This window comes from Ciona robusta, chromosome 12, assembly GCF_009617815.1.
Source record: "Ciona robusta chromosome 12, ASM961781v2".
NCBI classification, from domain to species: Eukaryota; Metazoa; Chordata; class Ascidiacea; order Phlebobranchia; family Cionidae; genus Ciona; species Ciona robusta.
In genome coordinates, this window is record NC_143246.1 from 2268949 (window position 1) to 2284584 (window position 15636).

A 15636-nucleotide genomic window follows, 5' to 3' on the forward strand; every position below is an offset into this window, starting at 1 on the left:
AATTATTATTGTTCCAAATTAAAAGTACAGGTGTTGCAAAAATGCCCTTTTTTAAATAAAACTCGATTGCACGAAACCTACCCTATTTTAGCTTAGCTAGGGCGCCTAATTTAAACATTTGCAGTGTCTTGCCCAAGGACACATACGCCCACAATGGTAGCAGCACCGAACCTTGAACCCATTACCCCTTGAGTTGTAATGTTTGGGCCTCTATTATTAGTGGATATACAAATTTTTTTTTAAAAAGCCAAAAAAAAATTAAAAAAAAAAACAAAAAAAAATTTATAAAAACAAATATTCAAAACAGCAAAAAAACAGCCAAAAAAATATTACAAAAAAAACAAAAACGGTTAAAACCTGTGTGGTGGAGATTCCTGTATACAGAAATTAATTGTCAGCGATGGCAACTTACGACCGTCACCGTATACATACACCCCACTCTCATCTAATGCTGCTTGTATAGTAACGCTGTAGTTGCCGGGAGCTTTTAGGTTTTCTGTTCCAAATGTAGTAGGTTGGGGTAAGATGGGAAAACGTTTTATTTGATTTTTTCAACCGATTTTAAAGTAAACATAAAAAATTTCAAAGAATTATAAAACCGTATCCTCACGACTCCTATAGACTGGTGTTAACTGTTTAAAACACGATCAAGATATTTAGATATTATGTGCTGAAGGTGTCCCACCTTCCCCCACCCTACTATAGTATAGTAAGATGGATACTATTAGTATATTGCAGGTTGGGGTAAAATGGGACACTGTTTAGTAAATTGTAGGTTGGGGTAAGATGGGACACTGTTTAGTATTTGTAGGTTGAGGTAATATGGGACACTGTTTAGTATATTGTATGTTGGGGTAAGATGGGACATCGTTAGTATATCGTAGGTTGGGGTAAGATGGATACTGTTTAGTATATTGTAGGTTGGGGCAAGATAGGACACCGTTAGTATATTGTAGGTTGGGGTAAGATGGGATATTGTTTAGTGTTAGCATATGTCCCATATTTCCCAATCGTGTTGATGACAATATTCAACGCACTTTTGCGTGGGGGAAGACAGAACACCTTTAGCACATAATATCTAAAAACCCTGGTCATGTTTTTAACAAATACCAACGCACTTTAAAGAGTTGTGATTTAATTGTAATTATTTTTCTTTGGTAATTTTTAAAGTTATATATACAATTATATATATATACGTTTTAATGATTTCTTTACCTATTCTTTCAAAATAATAGTCGCCATTTTTTGAGTGGGACGTCACATGACTTGAGACTTGTACGGACATTTCTCCACTAGGGGGGGATAGATAAACCCTTTGTTCGATGAGAAGTTTTCGAGTCTCGTTGTTCGAAAACAGTTTGTGAATTGGTTCGTCATCCTGGTTGAGAATAACAGCTTGCATTGCACCTAAAACATATGTATGAACAGTGGCGCAGCCAGAAAAAAAAAGGAAGAGTTTTAATCAAAAATTTTCAAAAAGCTTTTTTTTAATTTTTTTTTTTTTTAATTTTTTTGGAGGGTTTATAAAGGGAGGATCGCGACCCCCCAAACCCCCCCTGGCTACGCCACTGTGTATGAATGTAACTTACTTTATCCTCGCGTGGCCGGAAAACGACAGTTATTATTAAACACAGGTGTTCTGTTTCATACACCTCATGCCAGCTTACGAGTTACCAAGTATGTTACTTTATGGGTGATTACTTTTTTAAGGCCATTTTTCAATTTTTTTTAGTATGGCTGATAATTTGGACAACCCATTAGTGACCACTGGGTTAGAGCAATTGCCGTTAAGTGTCTTGCCCAAGGACACACAAAAAAAAAACATTTAAAAACTCATCCATTAAATAAATTTTAAGAATCATTTTCAAATAAGCATTCAAAATTTTCACGATGAAAGAATACTGACCTATATTAACCCCACCAAAGAAACTTGACCTTCAGTAACCTCATTTTTGTCAGGCCACATAAAAAATACTGACCTATATTAACCCTAGCAAACGAAACTTGACCTTCAGTAACCTTATCATTGTCAGGCCACATAAAAATACTGACCTATATTAACCCCAGCAAACGAAACTTGACCTTCGGTAACCTCATCATTGTCAGGCCATTCAACTTCGATTGTAGCGGGGAGCTTCCCTTCCTCTCGTTGAACAAGGTCTTGAATAATTTCAACCGAAACGTTGCGATCCAATTTCGATAACGGAAAGCAGCGGATTTCTCCGTATAACGCTTGTGGTTCCTAAATGTATGATTGAATGAATGAATGTAACTTATTTTATCCTTAAAAAAGGTAAACGACAGTCCTAATAACATGAGTGTTTTGTTTCATACACCTACAGTTACAATAAAACACGGATCCTGTTTTATACACCTCGTGCCAGCCTATGAGCTTCTACGTATGTAACTTATTTATCCACGTGACCTCGTCCTCTCATGGCGGGACAAGGACAGTCGTTATAACACGGGTGTTCTGTTTCATACACCTCGTGCCAGCTTACGAGTTACAACGTATGTAACTTATTTGTCCTTACATGAAGGGAAAACGACAGTCGTTATAACACGGGTGTTCTGCTTCATACACCTCGTACCAGCTTACGAGTTACAACGTATGTAACTTATTTGTCCTTACATGAAGGGAAAAACGACAGTCGTTATAACACGGGTGTTCTGTTTTATACACCTATTGCCAGCTTATGAGTTACCAAGTATGTTACTTATTTATCCGCGCATAGTAGAAAACGACAGACAGTATAACACGGGTGTTCTGTTTTATACACCTATTGCCAGGTTATGAGATAACACGTATGTAACTTAGTGGGTAAATGATAAAACGAATGTAACTTATTTGTCCTGCAATTGTAACGACAGTCGCTGTAACATGAATGTTGTGTGTTACTTTATGAGTGATAACCATTATTTTTTTTTAAACATGGCTGACAAATTACACAACTAAGAAGAGACCAATGGGTTAGAGCACTAAGCGATAACTGTCTTGCCCAAGGCCCACAATCAGGGGCGTATACAAGGGAGATCACAGGGGTCCAGTCAGTCAAGGTATGTTTTTATCGAGCATGTAACGTGCTGCATGTTCATTTTCTATGCAAATTTTTCTCTTTTTAAATTTTTAGATACACCCCTTCCCACAATGGTAGCAACTACATATAGTAACTGGCAATAAGTAGTAGGGTGGGGGAAGACGGGACAGCGTTTCATTCCATTTACTGGTACCATTTGAAAGTAAACAAAGAACATTCAAAGAATTTGTAAAACTGTTGCTAACTGTTTAAAAACACGGTCGGGATATTTGTATAATATGTGCTAAATGGTGTCCCGTCTTGCCCCACCCTACTAAACAAGTTGCTTGGGTGTTGGAACAATGGGCAAAATTTTTACAACAATTTACCTGAATTAGTTCAAATTCTCCACCAACTGAATAAACATCTCCATCATATTCACCAGGAAGTAAAAACTTACGAATCGTTCCGCAAATAACTGGAACGGTTCTTTGCGTTCGTACCTAAAATTTAAATTTCGAAGTTTTTTTTTTTGATGTTTTAGTAAAAATCAAAATTTCAAAATTTCTATTTTTGATGTTTTACCAAAAAATTAAAAGTTTAAGGTGTTTTAACAAAAACCAAGGTTTTGAATTTTTATTTTTAGGATTTACCAATTTTTATTTCAAAAAAACAAACTTTAAAAAAAAAGGTGTTAATTACATTTTTGAATTCTACATTTTTACTTTTGGTATTCTACCATTTTTTTCTGCCAAAAAAAAACAATTTTATTGTTATTTTTTCATTCGAAATATTTATTTTTTGGTGCTTTGACATTTTTCATTACCAAAAACACAATTTTATTCTCGCTTTCCTTTCTAATTTTTTATTTTTTGTGTGTTTTAGCAATTCTATTTCGCAAATTGGTTCTAAAATTTCATTAAAACAGCAAGGTACCATGTAAATATATTTGCAAAAAAAGCCTAAAAATAAACAAACAATTGCGGCTTTATATCTGCTTTATAAATTTGCGGCTTTTAAATTTGGTTTTTAATTTTAAATTTTTAAAAAATGTAGAAATTTAAATTTGTGGCTTTTATATTTTGTTATGAAACTAAAATTTGAAAAAAAATAAAAACTTACCAATTGTCCTTTACTAAAGACTCTCCCTTCCCACTCTATAGCTTTATACAGTGTATGTTTAGATTTATGTGTGCCATCGTTTTTCATTACAACAGAAACATGTTTTAAAAACTTCACCTGAAAAGTAAGAAAAATGTGCTAAATTACATATAGCAGGGTGGGAAAGATGGGACACATTTTCATTTAATTTCTCGTCCCATTTGATAGTAAACAAAGAACATTCAAAAAATTAAAAAACTCTATCCCCACGACTCCCATAGACCGTTGTTAATTGTTTAAAACAAGATCAGGATATATTGATATTCTGTGCTAAAGGTGGCCTGTCGTAAGTTAAATATGTGCCTGTTGAACAGGAATTAATTTTTTTTACCTGTTTATCATGTTTTTCGTGACATTCTTTCAACCAGTCAACGAAATGCCGATTAATTTGTCCGTTTTGTTCCTCACCTAACACCATGTGGTTGAATGTCGTGTTTCTGTCTTTTAGTTTCGAGTCCAAGTCAATAAAAGTCAGTTTGTTGGTGCTTACCTTAATATATGATTGGTTAAAAAAAAAAAAAAAAATGAACAGAAAAATACACCTAAAATTTTTTACGCAATATTTTATCACATTTTATTTAAATATAAATTATGTAAATGTCTGTAGGGGAAGATGGGACACCGTTAGCACATAATATCCAAATATCCTGATCATGTTTCAAACAATTAACAACAGTCTATTAGAGTCGTAAGGATACAGTTTTAGAATTCTTTGAATTTTCTTTGTTTAATACAAAGTGATTTGAAAAAAAATTTATGAAAAAAATAGAATGAAAAGGTGTCCCATCTTCCCCACCCTACTATATATTATGAGACCACCAGTTTGGTCAACCATTTAGCGATCGCTAACGTATAGCATGTTTGGGAAAAATGAGACATCTTTTAATTTTATTTCTTGTTCCATTTGGTAGTAAACAAAGAACATTCAACGAATTATAACACCTTTTCCTCAAGACTTCCATGGACCGTTGTTAATTGTTTAAAACCCGATCAGAATATTTAAATATTATGTGCTAATGTGTCCCATTTTGCCCCACCCTACTATAAAATAAACAAACCTGAAATTTATCATTGGAAAACAGACAACCAGAAATTCGATAAAAACAATCACCCAGTAAAGCTGCTTGTTTGCGTGGTATCTTGCACCAATCAAAACTGTCAAATAATTCACTGTTATTTAGTGTAGTCCAACAGTATGCATAAAAAGAAAGCAATATATAGGTACATTTGTTTCTATATTGAAGAACGAACAATTTTAAAATTAGAAATTTGTACAGTAGGATGGGGGGAAGACGGGACACCTTGCCACTCTATTTTCTTGTCCCATTTAGTAGTAAACTGAGAATATTCAAATCATGAAACCCGATTCCTACAGTTCCCATAATTAATACAGTTTTATAATTCTTTAAATGTTCTTTGTTTACTACTAAATGAGACGAGAAAATGGACAAAAAGGTGTCCCATCTTCCCCCAACCCTACTATATATGTATTTAAATTGTAGGCTTCGATTGAACAGTTCTGAATTGCCAGTACATTATGCAACGAATTAGCACAAATTCAAACTTACTCATCAATAAAAGTGTATGGAATTAGTCTACCGTTCCAGTAACATTCGAATATGGGCCGTCTTCCCCTTCCCGGGGGTTCCCCTGTCCCGTCATACTCTGCGCTTGATTCTAGAATAAATATAAAAAAAAGAAAAAAAATCAAAAGAATTTGTTTGCGTTTTTTTTGCAAAACAAGCCATCCTTAGGATTTAAGTGGCTTAGCATTGTTAGTTACAAAATTTTTCCTTTAAAAAAAATTATTTTTTTTAAATTAAAAAAAAAAAAAAAAATTAAATATAAAAAAATCTTTTATTTAATTATGTTTAAAAGACTCACCTTGAGTACTGTCAATAGGATAAGTCTCTCTGTCATATAAGAATGGATGATATCTGATCATTCCCTCCACTATGCCACCATTTTCTCCATCAGATTTGGCAACAAACTCAAAAGTGTTCGCCGAAGTCCGAATGTATTTCGTCTCGAGGTCATCTTCTATATCACGAAGGTTCGTCGACAAAATTTTCTGCCCGTTTTCGTGCAGAGTGACCTTGGGTATAGGATTATAGTAGGGTGGAGGAAGATGGGACACCATTAAAATGTAACGTCCAAATATCCTGATTGTGTTTTAAACAATTAACAACAGTCTATGGGAGTTGTGAAGATATGGTTTTGTAATTTGGATTTTCTTTATTTACTACTACTTAGGGATGCACATTACAGAATAATTAGGTATTCTAGGATATCCTAGAATTCCGAATCTAGAATTTTGAATCTTTTTATATTTATAGGAAAAAATAATTTTACCCACATAAGTCAGTTTATAGACTTTTTCATAGCAGTCTTGTTGGATCATGAGCTATAAAATGATCAAAAATTGTACTATTCGGTAGGTTTTGCGTCATGAAATGTATAGCAGGCTATGAAAAGACGTTACGAAACGTTTACTCTCGAAAAGCCCACAAACACATAACAAAATTATTTTCAAAATTATTGATTTTCAAAAATTGTTAATATAGTGTATGAGATGACGTCATTAATCAGAATACAGAATCCCGAAATTAGATTCGAATACAAAAGAATTCAAATCTCGTGGATTCGAAATTCTGTAATGTGCATCCCTACTACTACTATATAGTAGGGTGGGAGAAGATGGGACACCTTTTTTTATGATTTTCTCGTCCTATTTAGTAGTAAACAAAGAACAGGCAAATACTAATAAACCGAAATCAAAATCTCCAATAGACTGTAGTTAAATGTTTAAAATACAATCAGGATTTTTCGGATAAAATGTGCTAACAGTGTCCAGTCTTCCCCAACTATTATAATTAGGTTAAAGCTTAGCGGTAAATTCATGGCATTAAATTGTGGTTTTGTGATTTATAATAAAAAGCCTCTGTTATAAAGCCAGCTTTAAAGCCAACAATATCTTCTAACCCGTGGCTATCAATAGGCTTTAAATTTGGCTTTAAACAAAAGAAAAACAAAAAAATTTAAAGCAAATTTGATAGTCAGAAGTAACAAGATATCGCCAGCTTTAAACTTTCAACTTTAAATAAACATTTTTGCCCCATTTTCCTGCAAAATGACCTGGAGTATAATATGTAATTAGTTTAAAAGGTTGGATTTTTTGGCATAAAATTTATGGCATTAGAATTGCGGCTTTTTATTTAATGTAAAGCCGCAATTTTAAAGCCGCAATTTTAAAGCCGCAATTTTGAAGCCAGCAATATAAAAGCCGCAATTTTAAAGCCGCAATTTTGAAGCCAGCAATATAAAGCTAAAAATTTGCAAATTTAAATTATTACCAAAATATTAACATCAGAAACCCCAATATTTTTCCTGTTTCTTGACATCGATGTGTTGCCCTCGGGCCCATGTATATAGTAATGGTATATGTGTCTGTGGGAAAAAAATATTAATAATACGGTAGGGTGGGGTAAGATGGAACACCTTTTTGTTCTAACAACAGTCGTTAAACACGTGTGTTCTGTTTCATACACCTCGTGTCAGTTTACGAGTTACCAAGTAAGTTACTTTGTGGGTAATTATTATTATTTTTTATTTTATTTTAATTTGTATGACTGATAATTTGGACAACCCATTAGTGACCACTGAGTTAAAGCAATTGCCGTTAAGTGTCTTGCCCAAGGACACATACGCCCACAATGGTAGCAGCAACGTCTCTCGAACCCATTACCTCTGGGTTAGAGGCAGGCGCGCTAACTACTTTGCCACGACGCCGGACAATATAGAATAAAAGGTAAAAAAATATAAAAATTACTCACGCAAGCTGCCTATTCCATACATCAAATCCATGCTTCATGAAATGCGTGTGATGTTCCGATATACCGGACACGATGACACGAGTAAAACTATCATCATTTTCCGAGTTAATAAAATCCCGAATAACATCATCCGAATGTGCGATGTGTGAACTGTCTCCAAACTGTAAAGCAGCGTTTCTTAAACTGGGGCCAATTTACCCCTGGGGGTAAATTCCTCGTATTTAGAGGGTAAATGAGCTATCAAGCAAATTCCACATCAGTTGACGAGACAGAAAATTGTGCCAATTGTAGATATCGTAGCTTACTATATTCTAGTTCAGATTAACTGCTAATTCGAAGCTTGCCTCGTAGCTTATTGATTCTTTTAAGCAAAACCAAGCGCATCCGTTGCATTATAACTAATGTAAATAGTTGTTTTCGCTTTCTAATAAACAAGCATCATATTACATCTTTGTTAAAAGGGTAAAGCATACAAAAAAGTTTAAGAACCACTGCAAATTATTATGTAACTTTTTTATTACTCGCATGGCAAGGCAACAACAGTCATTATAACATAGATGTTCTGTTTCATTCACCTCGTACACGCTTACGAGTTACTACATATGCACCGGGGCAAATAGGTGGGGGGTCAGGGGGTCGAAACGAACGTTTTAGCGTGCACATTTTTTCCTTAATGACGTCATTACTGCTCAGGCCCAAGCTATTAATATTTGTTCACAAAAGCATGTTAATAAAACTATAACGATTTGCATATTTTACAAAATAGGCTTCGCCGCCGTAACCCAATAACATGACAACGTACGTCATAATTTAAAAATTTAAATAAGTATGTAAAACGGGGGAAAGCGCCAGGCTCCTTAAACTGGGAAGGTCCATGCAGTAGCACCCCGGGTGTTGGGGTAATGGGTCAATTATGGCTTAAATCCTAGGGCCCATAGCGTGCCACGCTGCGGGACCTCACCCACATAGAACAGAATAGAAAAAAAAAAACGGGGGGGTTTTACAGTAGAAAAGGGAGGGGGGTGTTTACGCTAAAATTTGTTTTCATCTTCGGCGAAAATTAGATCTCCCTTTTTCACACGTCTATTTACGCCAGTGCACGTCATATGTAACTTATTTATCCTTAAGTGGTGGCAACGACAGTTATTAAAACATAGATGTTATAATAACAAACAAACTGAAACGTAGGCATGAGGCAGGCAAGTGACATACAATCACTTCGTTAAACGATATATTTTAAACCTTATTTTTTTATGCTAGTCTGTGAAAATGACCATTTAATGAGCAATGGTAAAATTAAATAAATTTAAAAAAATGTTTTTTTTACTTTAAAGTGACAGGGCAACGCTAGCGGGTGTTTTATTTCATACACCGCATGTCATACGAGCTTGTAAGTTATCACTTATGTAATTCTATGTGTAGGAATTTTTAACCTACTTGTGACCACTGGGTTGGAGCAACTATGCAGTTTGGAGCAACTACGATAAACAGTGACAGGGGTCGACGACTGTAAACACATTATCATAAAGATGCAATTAAATTTTTACTAACCGTTCTATTCCGAATATAGCCAGCGAAAATTGCTTCCTTGTTTTTCTCCTTTCTTTTGAATTCATTTTTGGACATTGTGAACTCATGCACGTCGCACGAATTTCTTTGTTTTGTTATTATCTGCAGGGTAAGCGAAACATTTTTACACTATCAAATTTTGGGTCCTATTTCCAAACACATGACATTAAGTTGATCTTGAAATGTTATGGGTAGGCGTATATACCCTGAAAAAAACAGAGTACCCGTAAGCACCCAATATAAATGCACAGAAGAGGTTGCGCAGCCAAGGGGGTTACGGGTCGCAAACCCTGCCTTTTAAACCCCCCAAAAATATTAATTTAAAAAAAAAAAAAAAAAAAAACTTTTTTGAAAATTTTTGGTTAAAACCCCCCCTTATTTTTTTATCTGGCGGCGCAACTGCATAGGAGCATATACAAGGGGAGGGGTCACGGGGGTCCAGACGTTTTATATATATGCGTCCATTTTCTAAGCAAAAACTTGTGCGCCTTTTTTAAAATCCCTTGGAAATCATCCCATTTGGTGGCACATAAAGAACATTCAAAAAATTAAATGACCGTAGGCTCTTGACTACTTTTATTTACAAAATCTTTTAATTTATTTTAAACAAAAATTAAAATATTTTTAAAAAATTCCAATTTTATCCACAAAATATTTTGAGAAAATTTTTTTAAAGAAATTTCATAAAAAAAGTAAACCAACCCGTGTTGAATTTCCGATGAAAAATATTGCTTGTTTTCCACCAACACCGAACCAGGAGATGTCGCTGTTGAGCGATTTTGGGGTAGCTAAGTTTTCATCATCATGGTATGGGATATGCTCTCTGTTTGTTTAAATAAGTTAAGTGTAAAAACTGCTAAGTATAAATGAATGAAACTTACTCTATCCTGTGTAGCAGGAAAATAACAGTCATTAAATTTTTTATACAACTCGTGCCAGCTTAGGAGTTACCATGTATGTTACTTTGTAGGTGATTAGTTTTTTGCAAAAACTTACAATAAAAATGAATGAAACTTACTCTATCCTATGTAGCAGGAAAATAACGGTCGTTAAATTTTTCATACACCTCGTGCCAGCTTAGGAGTTACCATGTATGTTACTTTGTAGGTGATTAGTTTTTTGCAAAAACTTACAATAAAAATGAATGAAACTTGCTTTATCCTGTGTGGCCAGAAATTGACAGTCGTTATGACACAGGTGTTCATTCACATTGTGCCAGCTTATGAGTTACCATGTATGTTACTTTGTGGGTGATTATTTTGGGGGAATTTTTTTGTAACAACTTACAATTAGAATGAATGTAACTTACTTTATCCTCGTGTGGCCAGAAAACGACAGTCGTTAAAACACAGGTGTTCTGTTTCATACACCTCGTGCAAGCTTACGAGTTACCAATTATGTTACTTTGTAGGTGATTATTTTAAGGAGATGTTTTTCATTTTTTTGTGCAACTAACAATAAGAATGAATGTAACTTACTCTATCCTCGTGGTCGGGAAACGACACTCTTTATAGTACGGGTGTTCTGTTTCATACACCTCTTGCCAGCTTACAGGTTACCAAGTATGTTACTTTTATTTTTATTAGAAATTGTATGGATAATTTGGACAACCCATTAATGACCACTGGCTTAGAGCAATTGCCGTTAAATGTCTTGCCCAAGGACACATACGCCCACAATTATAGCAGCGAGCCTTAATTTAGGCACAGTATCAAAAACTAATCAATTGCCTAAAATTTTGCCTAAAAATGCAGCAATTGACTAAATTTAAAATAAAATTGAAATCTTGCAAGATACCCGATATCCCTTCGATCTTTACGATTAAATTTCGAAAGTCGATAAATCGCCCAATTGTTGAGTTGTCGAGATGACATGCCTTGTCCGTTGTCATATACGCATAACATATGCTCGCCAGTTGAGGTGTTAAAATGCTGAAATAAAAATGAATTGGTAAAAATCCGCAAGTGCAACTAATGTACAGAAAAAAAGCAGGTCCAACTAATAGTGTACCAAAATGTTATGTCGACATATAATATATCCTGATTGCGTTTTAAACAATTAACAACGGTCTATGGGAGTCGTGAGGATACGGTTTGATAATTCTTTGAATGGTTTTGTTTACTACCAAATGGGACGAGAAAAATGGAATAATATTGTGTCCCATCTTTCCCCACCCTACTATATATATAATATGTATACATTTTATAAAATATATAGACTAAACTAGACTTACCAAACTTAATTCAATTATTCGTGGACCAACATTCCTGGCTGTAGCAGCCAAAGCATTGTCTATTAGCTCAGCGAATGCAAAAGCTGTAAAAAAAAATTTTTTTTTTATTAATATAATGTAGGGTGGGGGAAGACGGGACACCTTTTAACTCTATTTTCTCGCCTTGTTTAGTAGTAAACAAAAAACATTCAAGAAATTATGAAACTATATGCCCACGACTCCCATTGACCGTTAGTAATTGTTTTAAACGCAATCAGGATATTTAGATATTATGTGTTAAAGGTATCTCATCTTCCCCCACCCTACTATATAATATACAACCCAGTGGTCACTAATGGGTTGTATAAATTATCAGCCACACATAAAAAAAAACACAAAAAAATATTCACCCACAAAGTAACATACAAGGGAACTTGTAAGCTGGCACGAGGTGTATGAACACCTGTGTTATAACGACTGTCGTTTTACGATCACCCACAAAGTTACATACGTGTCAACTTATAAAGGCAAGCACAAAGTGTATGAAACATAAAACCCATGTTATAAGCCGGCACTAAGTGTATAAAACAGAACACCCATGTTATAAGCCGGCACGAAGTGTATAAAACAGAACACCCATGTTATAAGCCGGCACGAAATGTATAAAACAGAACACCCATGTTATAAGCCGGCACGAAGTGTATAAAACAGAACACCCATGTTATAAGCTGGCACCAAGTGTATGAAACAGAACACCCATGTTATAAGCCGGCACGAAGTGTATAAAACAGAACACCCATGTTATAAGCTGGCACAAAGTGTATGAAACAGAACACCCATGTTATAAGCCGGCACGAAGTGTATAAAACAGAACACCCATGTTATAAGCCGGCACGAAGTGTATAAAACAGAACACCCATGTTATAAGCCGGCACGAAGTGTATAAAACAGAACACCCATGTTATAAGCCGGCACGAAGTGTATAAAACAGAACACCCATGTTATAAGCTGGCACCAAGTGTATGAAACAGAACACCCATGTTATAAGCCGGCACGTAGTGTATAAAACAGAACACCCATGTTATAAGCTGGCACGAAGTGTATAAAACAGAACACCCATGTTATAAGCCGGCACTAAGTGTATAAAACAGAACACCCATGTTATAAGCCGGCACGAAGTGTATAAAACAGAACACCCATGTTATAAGCCGGCACAAAGTGTATAAAACAGAACACTTGTGTTACGAAGTGCATAAAACAGAACACTGTAATTTTTCCACCACGTGAGTTAAAGCAATTTTCATTCATTTCTTTACTTACGTAATGGGTTCATGTTGCCTTCACTTGCATAGTACTCGTATATTCCACTTTTGATTAAAGTATCATAATGAGGCTGGTACTCGATGTGTTCTGCAACAGGTGCCTCTAATGGCTGGTCTACATATTGTAGTAAATATAACGTGTCCCCACTCTCAATAAGTGTCACTGTGAATGGAAATTGTAGGCGTTTTTTTTGTGAATAGAAATCACTTTTTTTGTGACAGAAATTGTAAACATATTTTAACTGTAAAGAGAAAACGTAAGAATATTTTTTGTGAATAAAAATCGTAAACAATATTTTTTTGTGATAGAAATCGTTAACGTTATTTTAACTGGAAAAACAAAATGTTCAAGCTTTTTAAATGACAAAACAGAAGTCAAAAACCTATTTTTACATGTTTTAATAGGCATAACAACGAAAAATGAAAATTTGACTCCGCACTTTTGGATACAGATGCTCAAATGTGATCTAAAGATAACATCAAAGTTTTTAAAAATAGATAATAAAGGGGCATACCAACGAAAAATCAAATTTGTGTACTGATACAAACGCTCAAATGTTATCTAAAGCTACCATCGAAGTTTCAAAATACGAAAACAGTTTTTTTGGGGCGGGAAACTTAGATGGTACTTTTAGGTTACATTTGAGCAGATCTATCTATACACCAATTTTCTTTTTTTGTTGGTATCGCAAATCCAACCACTGGACAAACATACCGAAAGTATCGTCATCATTTATTTCTTCTCGTCCAGTTGTTGTTACAATAAATTCATCATCAGAAGCAAGGTCAAACACCTGAAATGTAATATATGTATAAATATAAAATGAGTGACTTGAATAAAGAAAAACAACAGTTTAGCCGCTCATCCGGTATAAACCCTAGTATATTTCCAACGTTTCGCCTGCCATACGGCAAAGGTCGTGAGACTTCATCAGGCAATGTAACGCAACAGTACACGTAAGCGAAAAAAAAGCGGAAAAGGGGGAAAAAGGGGAGATAAACGGGATACGGGCACTGTAAAGAGGTGATAGTGGAAGGACAAAAGCACACCGCAGTCACATGGCAAATTCAAAGACTGAATAAATTATAGAAGGGTATTGTAACTGTAGGAAAATAGGTGCATTGCTCGTTTGTCTGCTAGATGTGGCGACCACGCTTATTTTCTTCCAATTAAACGTAAATAAGTTTTTAACTGGAAGCGTGGTTTAGCAACTGTGTTTGTTCGCTTTATTCTGTTTTTTGGTTTATAAAATATATTTCTAAATCTTCGCTACTGCAATCCAAGGGACAAAAATATGTTACATTATTATTATATATTTTTAACAACGTAAGCTGGCATGAGGTGTATGAAACAGAACACCCGTGTTATAACGACTGCCGTTTTCGGACCATGCGAGAATAAAGTAAGTTACATTCATACATTCAAGAACCTGAACACTTACATCTAAAACTTTTTCCAAGAACACGTCGAAAGAAAACACACCACCAATGTGGATTTTTCGTCTCTCTTCGTTTTTGCCTCTTCTGCGATCATAAACGAAAACGAAAGCATCTTCTACGTCATCCATAATCACATAAGCAGACTGTAATTTGCACGAGAGCTAAAATACAGAAAAGCGTAAGTCGATTTTGCAAAACGCAATCATCACAAACAAAACACGCTCACAATACAAAACTACACATGTCTGCTAAAATTGGAACTTTTTCTTTATTTCTCTCTTTCGGGAAAGTGAGAGATTTGGAACCGAAAAAGAAAAAACGATTATTGTGCACGTAGATTATTTTAGTAATGAATAAATAAATCTGTTTTACTTACGTGGTCGGGAAATTACGGTCGTTATACTACGTGTGTTTCACACACCTCGTGCCCGCTTTCGAATTACCACTTTTGCACTTTTATGAGTGATTATATTTTCTGTATGGTTGACAAATTAAACAACCCAAAAGTGACCAGCACTGGGCATAGCCAAATATTTTATCTGTACAGTGCTAAAAAAAGTAATGTTTATTTCACAAACATGTCAGCACATAGCAACGCATTTTACGCCGTGTAGGCGTTAATACAGTTAAGTGCAAGAAAACGGAGAGGAGATTAAACAAACATAATGTCTAAGCTCTAAAACAAACAGTAATTGTTACAAGTTCCTATAAAGTCCAATGTTCGTTTTTCCAAATCCCATCATCAGCAATTTTTTGGTAACAAGTTAGTAAAACAGAAACCACGATTCGTAGCCTTACCCAGCAGAGAACCTGCTCACAGACAAATTTAATGAGAATGAATGAATGTAACTTACTTGTTGGAGTAGCTGTCGTGAGGTGAAGTGCCCAAGGACATATACGCCCACAATGGTGACAGCGAACAGCCTTGAAACCATTACCTCTGAGTTAGAGACAGGCGCGCTAACCAACCGTACTACAGCGGCGGAACAAATGATAATCTAACTAATTTATAATTGCGCGAATACGAAACGATACGACAGTCGTTAAACACGTTTGCTAATTAACTTGGATTAATTAGTTGT

The 15636-nt window shown here is 35.0% G+C and overlaps 1 protein-coding gene across 2 annotated transcripts in view; it reads right to left on the reverse strand.

Annotated features, from left to right (window-relative positions):
- LOC149726420 (structural maintenance of chromosomes flexible hinge domain-containing protein 1-like) overlaps nt 1–15070 on the reverse strand; it is a 39440-nt gene extending 24370 nt beyond the window's left edge. The window contains exons 1-19 of one of the 2 annotated variants that reach the window (XM_089890432.1): nt 14931–15070; nt 14557–14715; nt 13830–13908; nt 13113–13277; nt 11814–11896; nt 11378–11511; nt 10283–10403; nt 9563–9682; nt 8012–8172; nt 7532–7625; nt 6063–6273; nt 5747–5855; nt 5237–5333; nt 4510–4668; nt 4140–4256; nt 3407–3520; nt 2053–2242; nt 1216–1407; nt 358–496 (exon numbers count right to left, since the gene is read on the reverse strand). In XM_089890432.1, the coding sequence (XP_089746558.1) occupies nt 358–496; nt 1216–1407; nt 2053–2242; nt 3407–3520; nt 4140–4256; nt 4510–4668; nt 5237–5333; nt 5747–5855; nt 6063–6273; nt 7532–7625; nt 8012–8172; nt 9563–9682; nt 10283–10403; nt 11378–11511; nt 11814–11896; nt 13113–13277; nt 13830–13908; nt 14557–14682 (2411 nt within the window). In that variant the 5' untranslated portion in view covers nt 14683–14715; nt 14931–15070. Of the gene's footprint in view, nt 1–357; nt 497–1215; nt 1408–1979; nt 2020–2052; nt 2243–3406; nt 3521–4139; nt 4257–4509; nt 4669–5236; nt 5334–5746; nt 5856–6062; nt 6274–7531; nt 7626–8011; nt 8173–9562; nt 9683–10282; nt 10404–11377; nt 11512–11813; nt 11897–13112; nt 13278–13829; nt 13909–14556; nt 14791–14930 lie in introns of those variants that run through there. The other variant, XM_089890433.1, reaches the window with a different exon arrangement.
- Nucleotides 15071–15636: the final 566 nt, after the last annotated feature.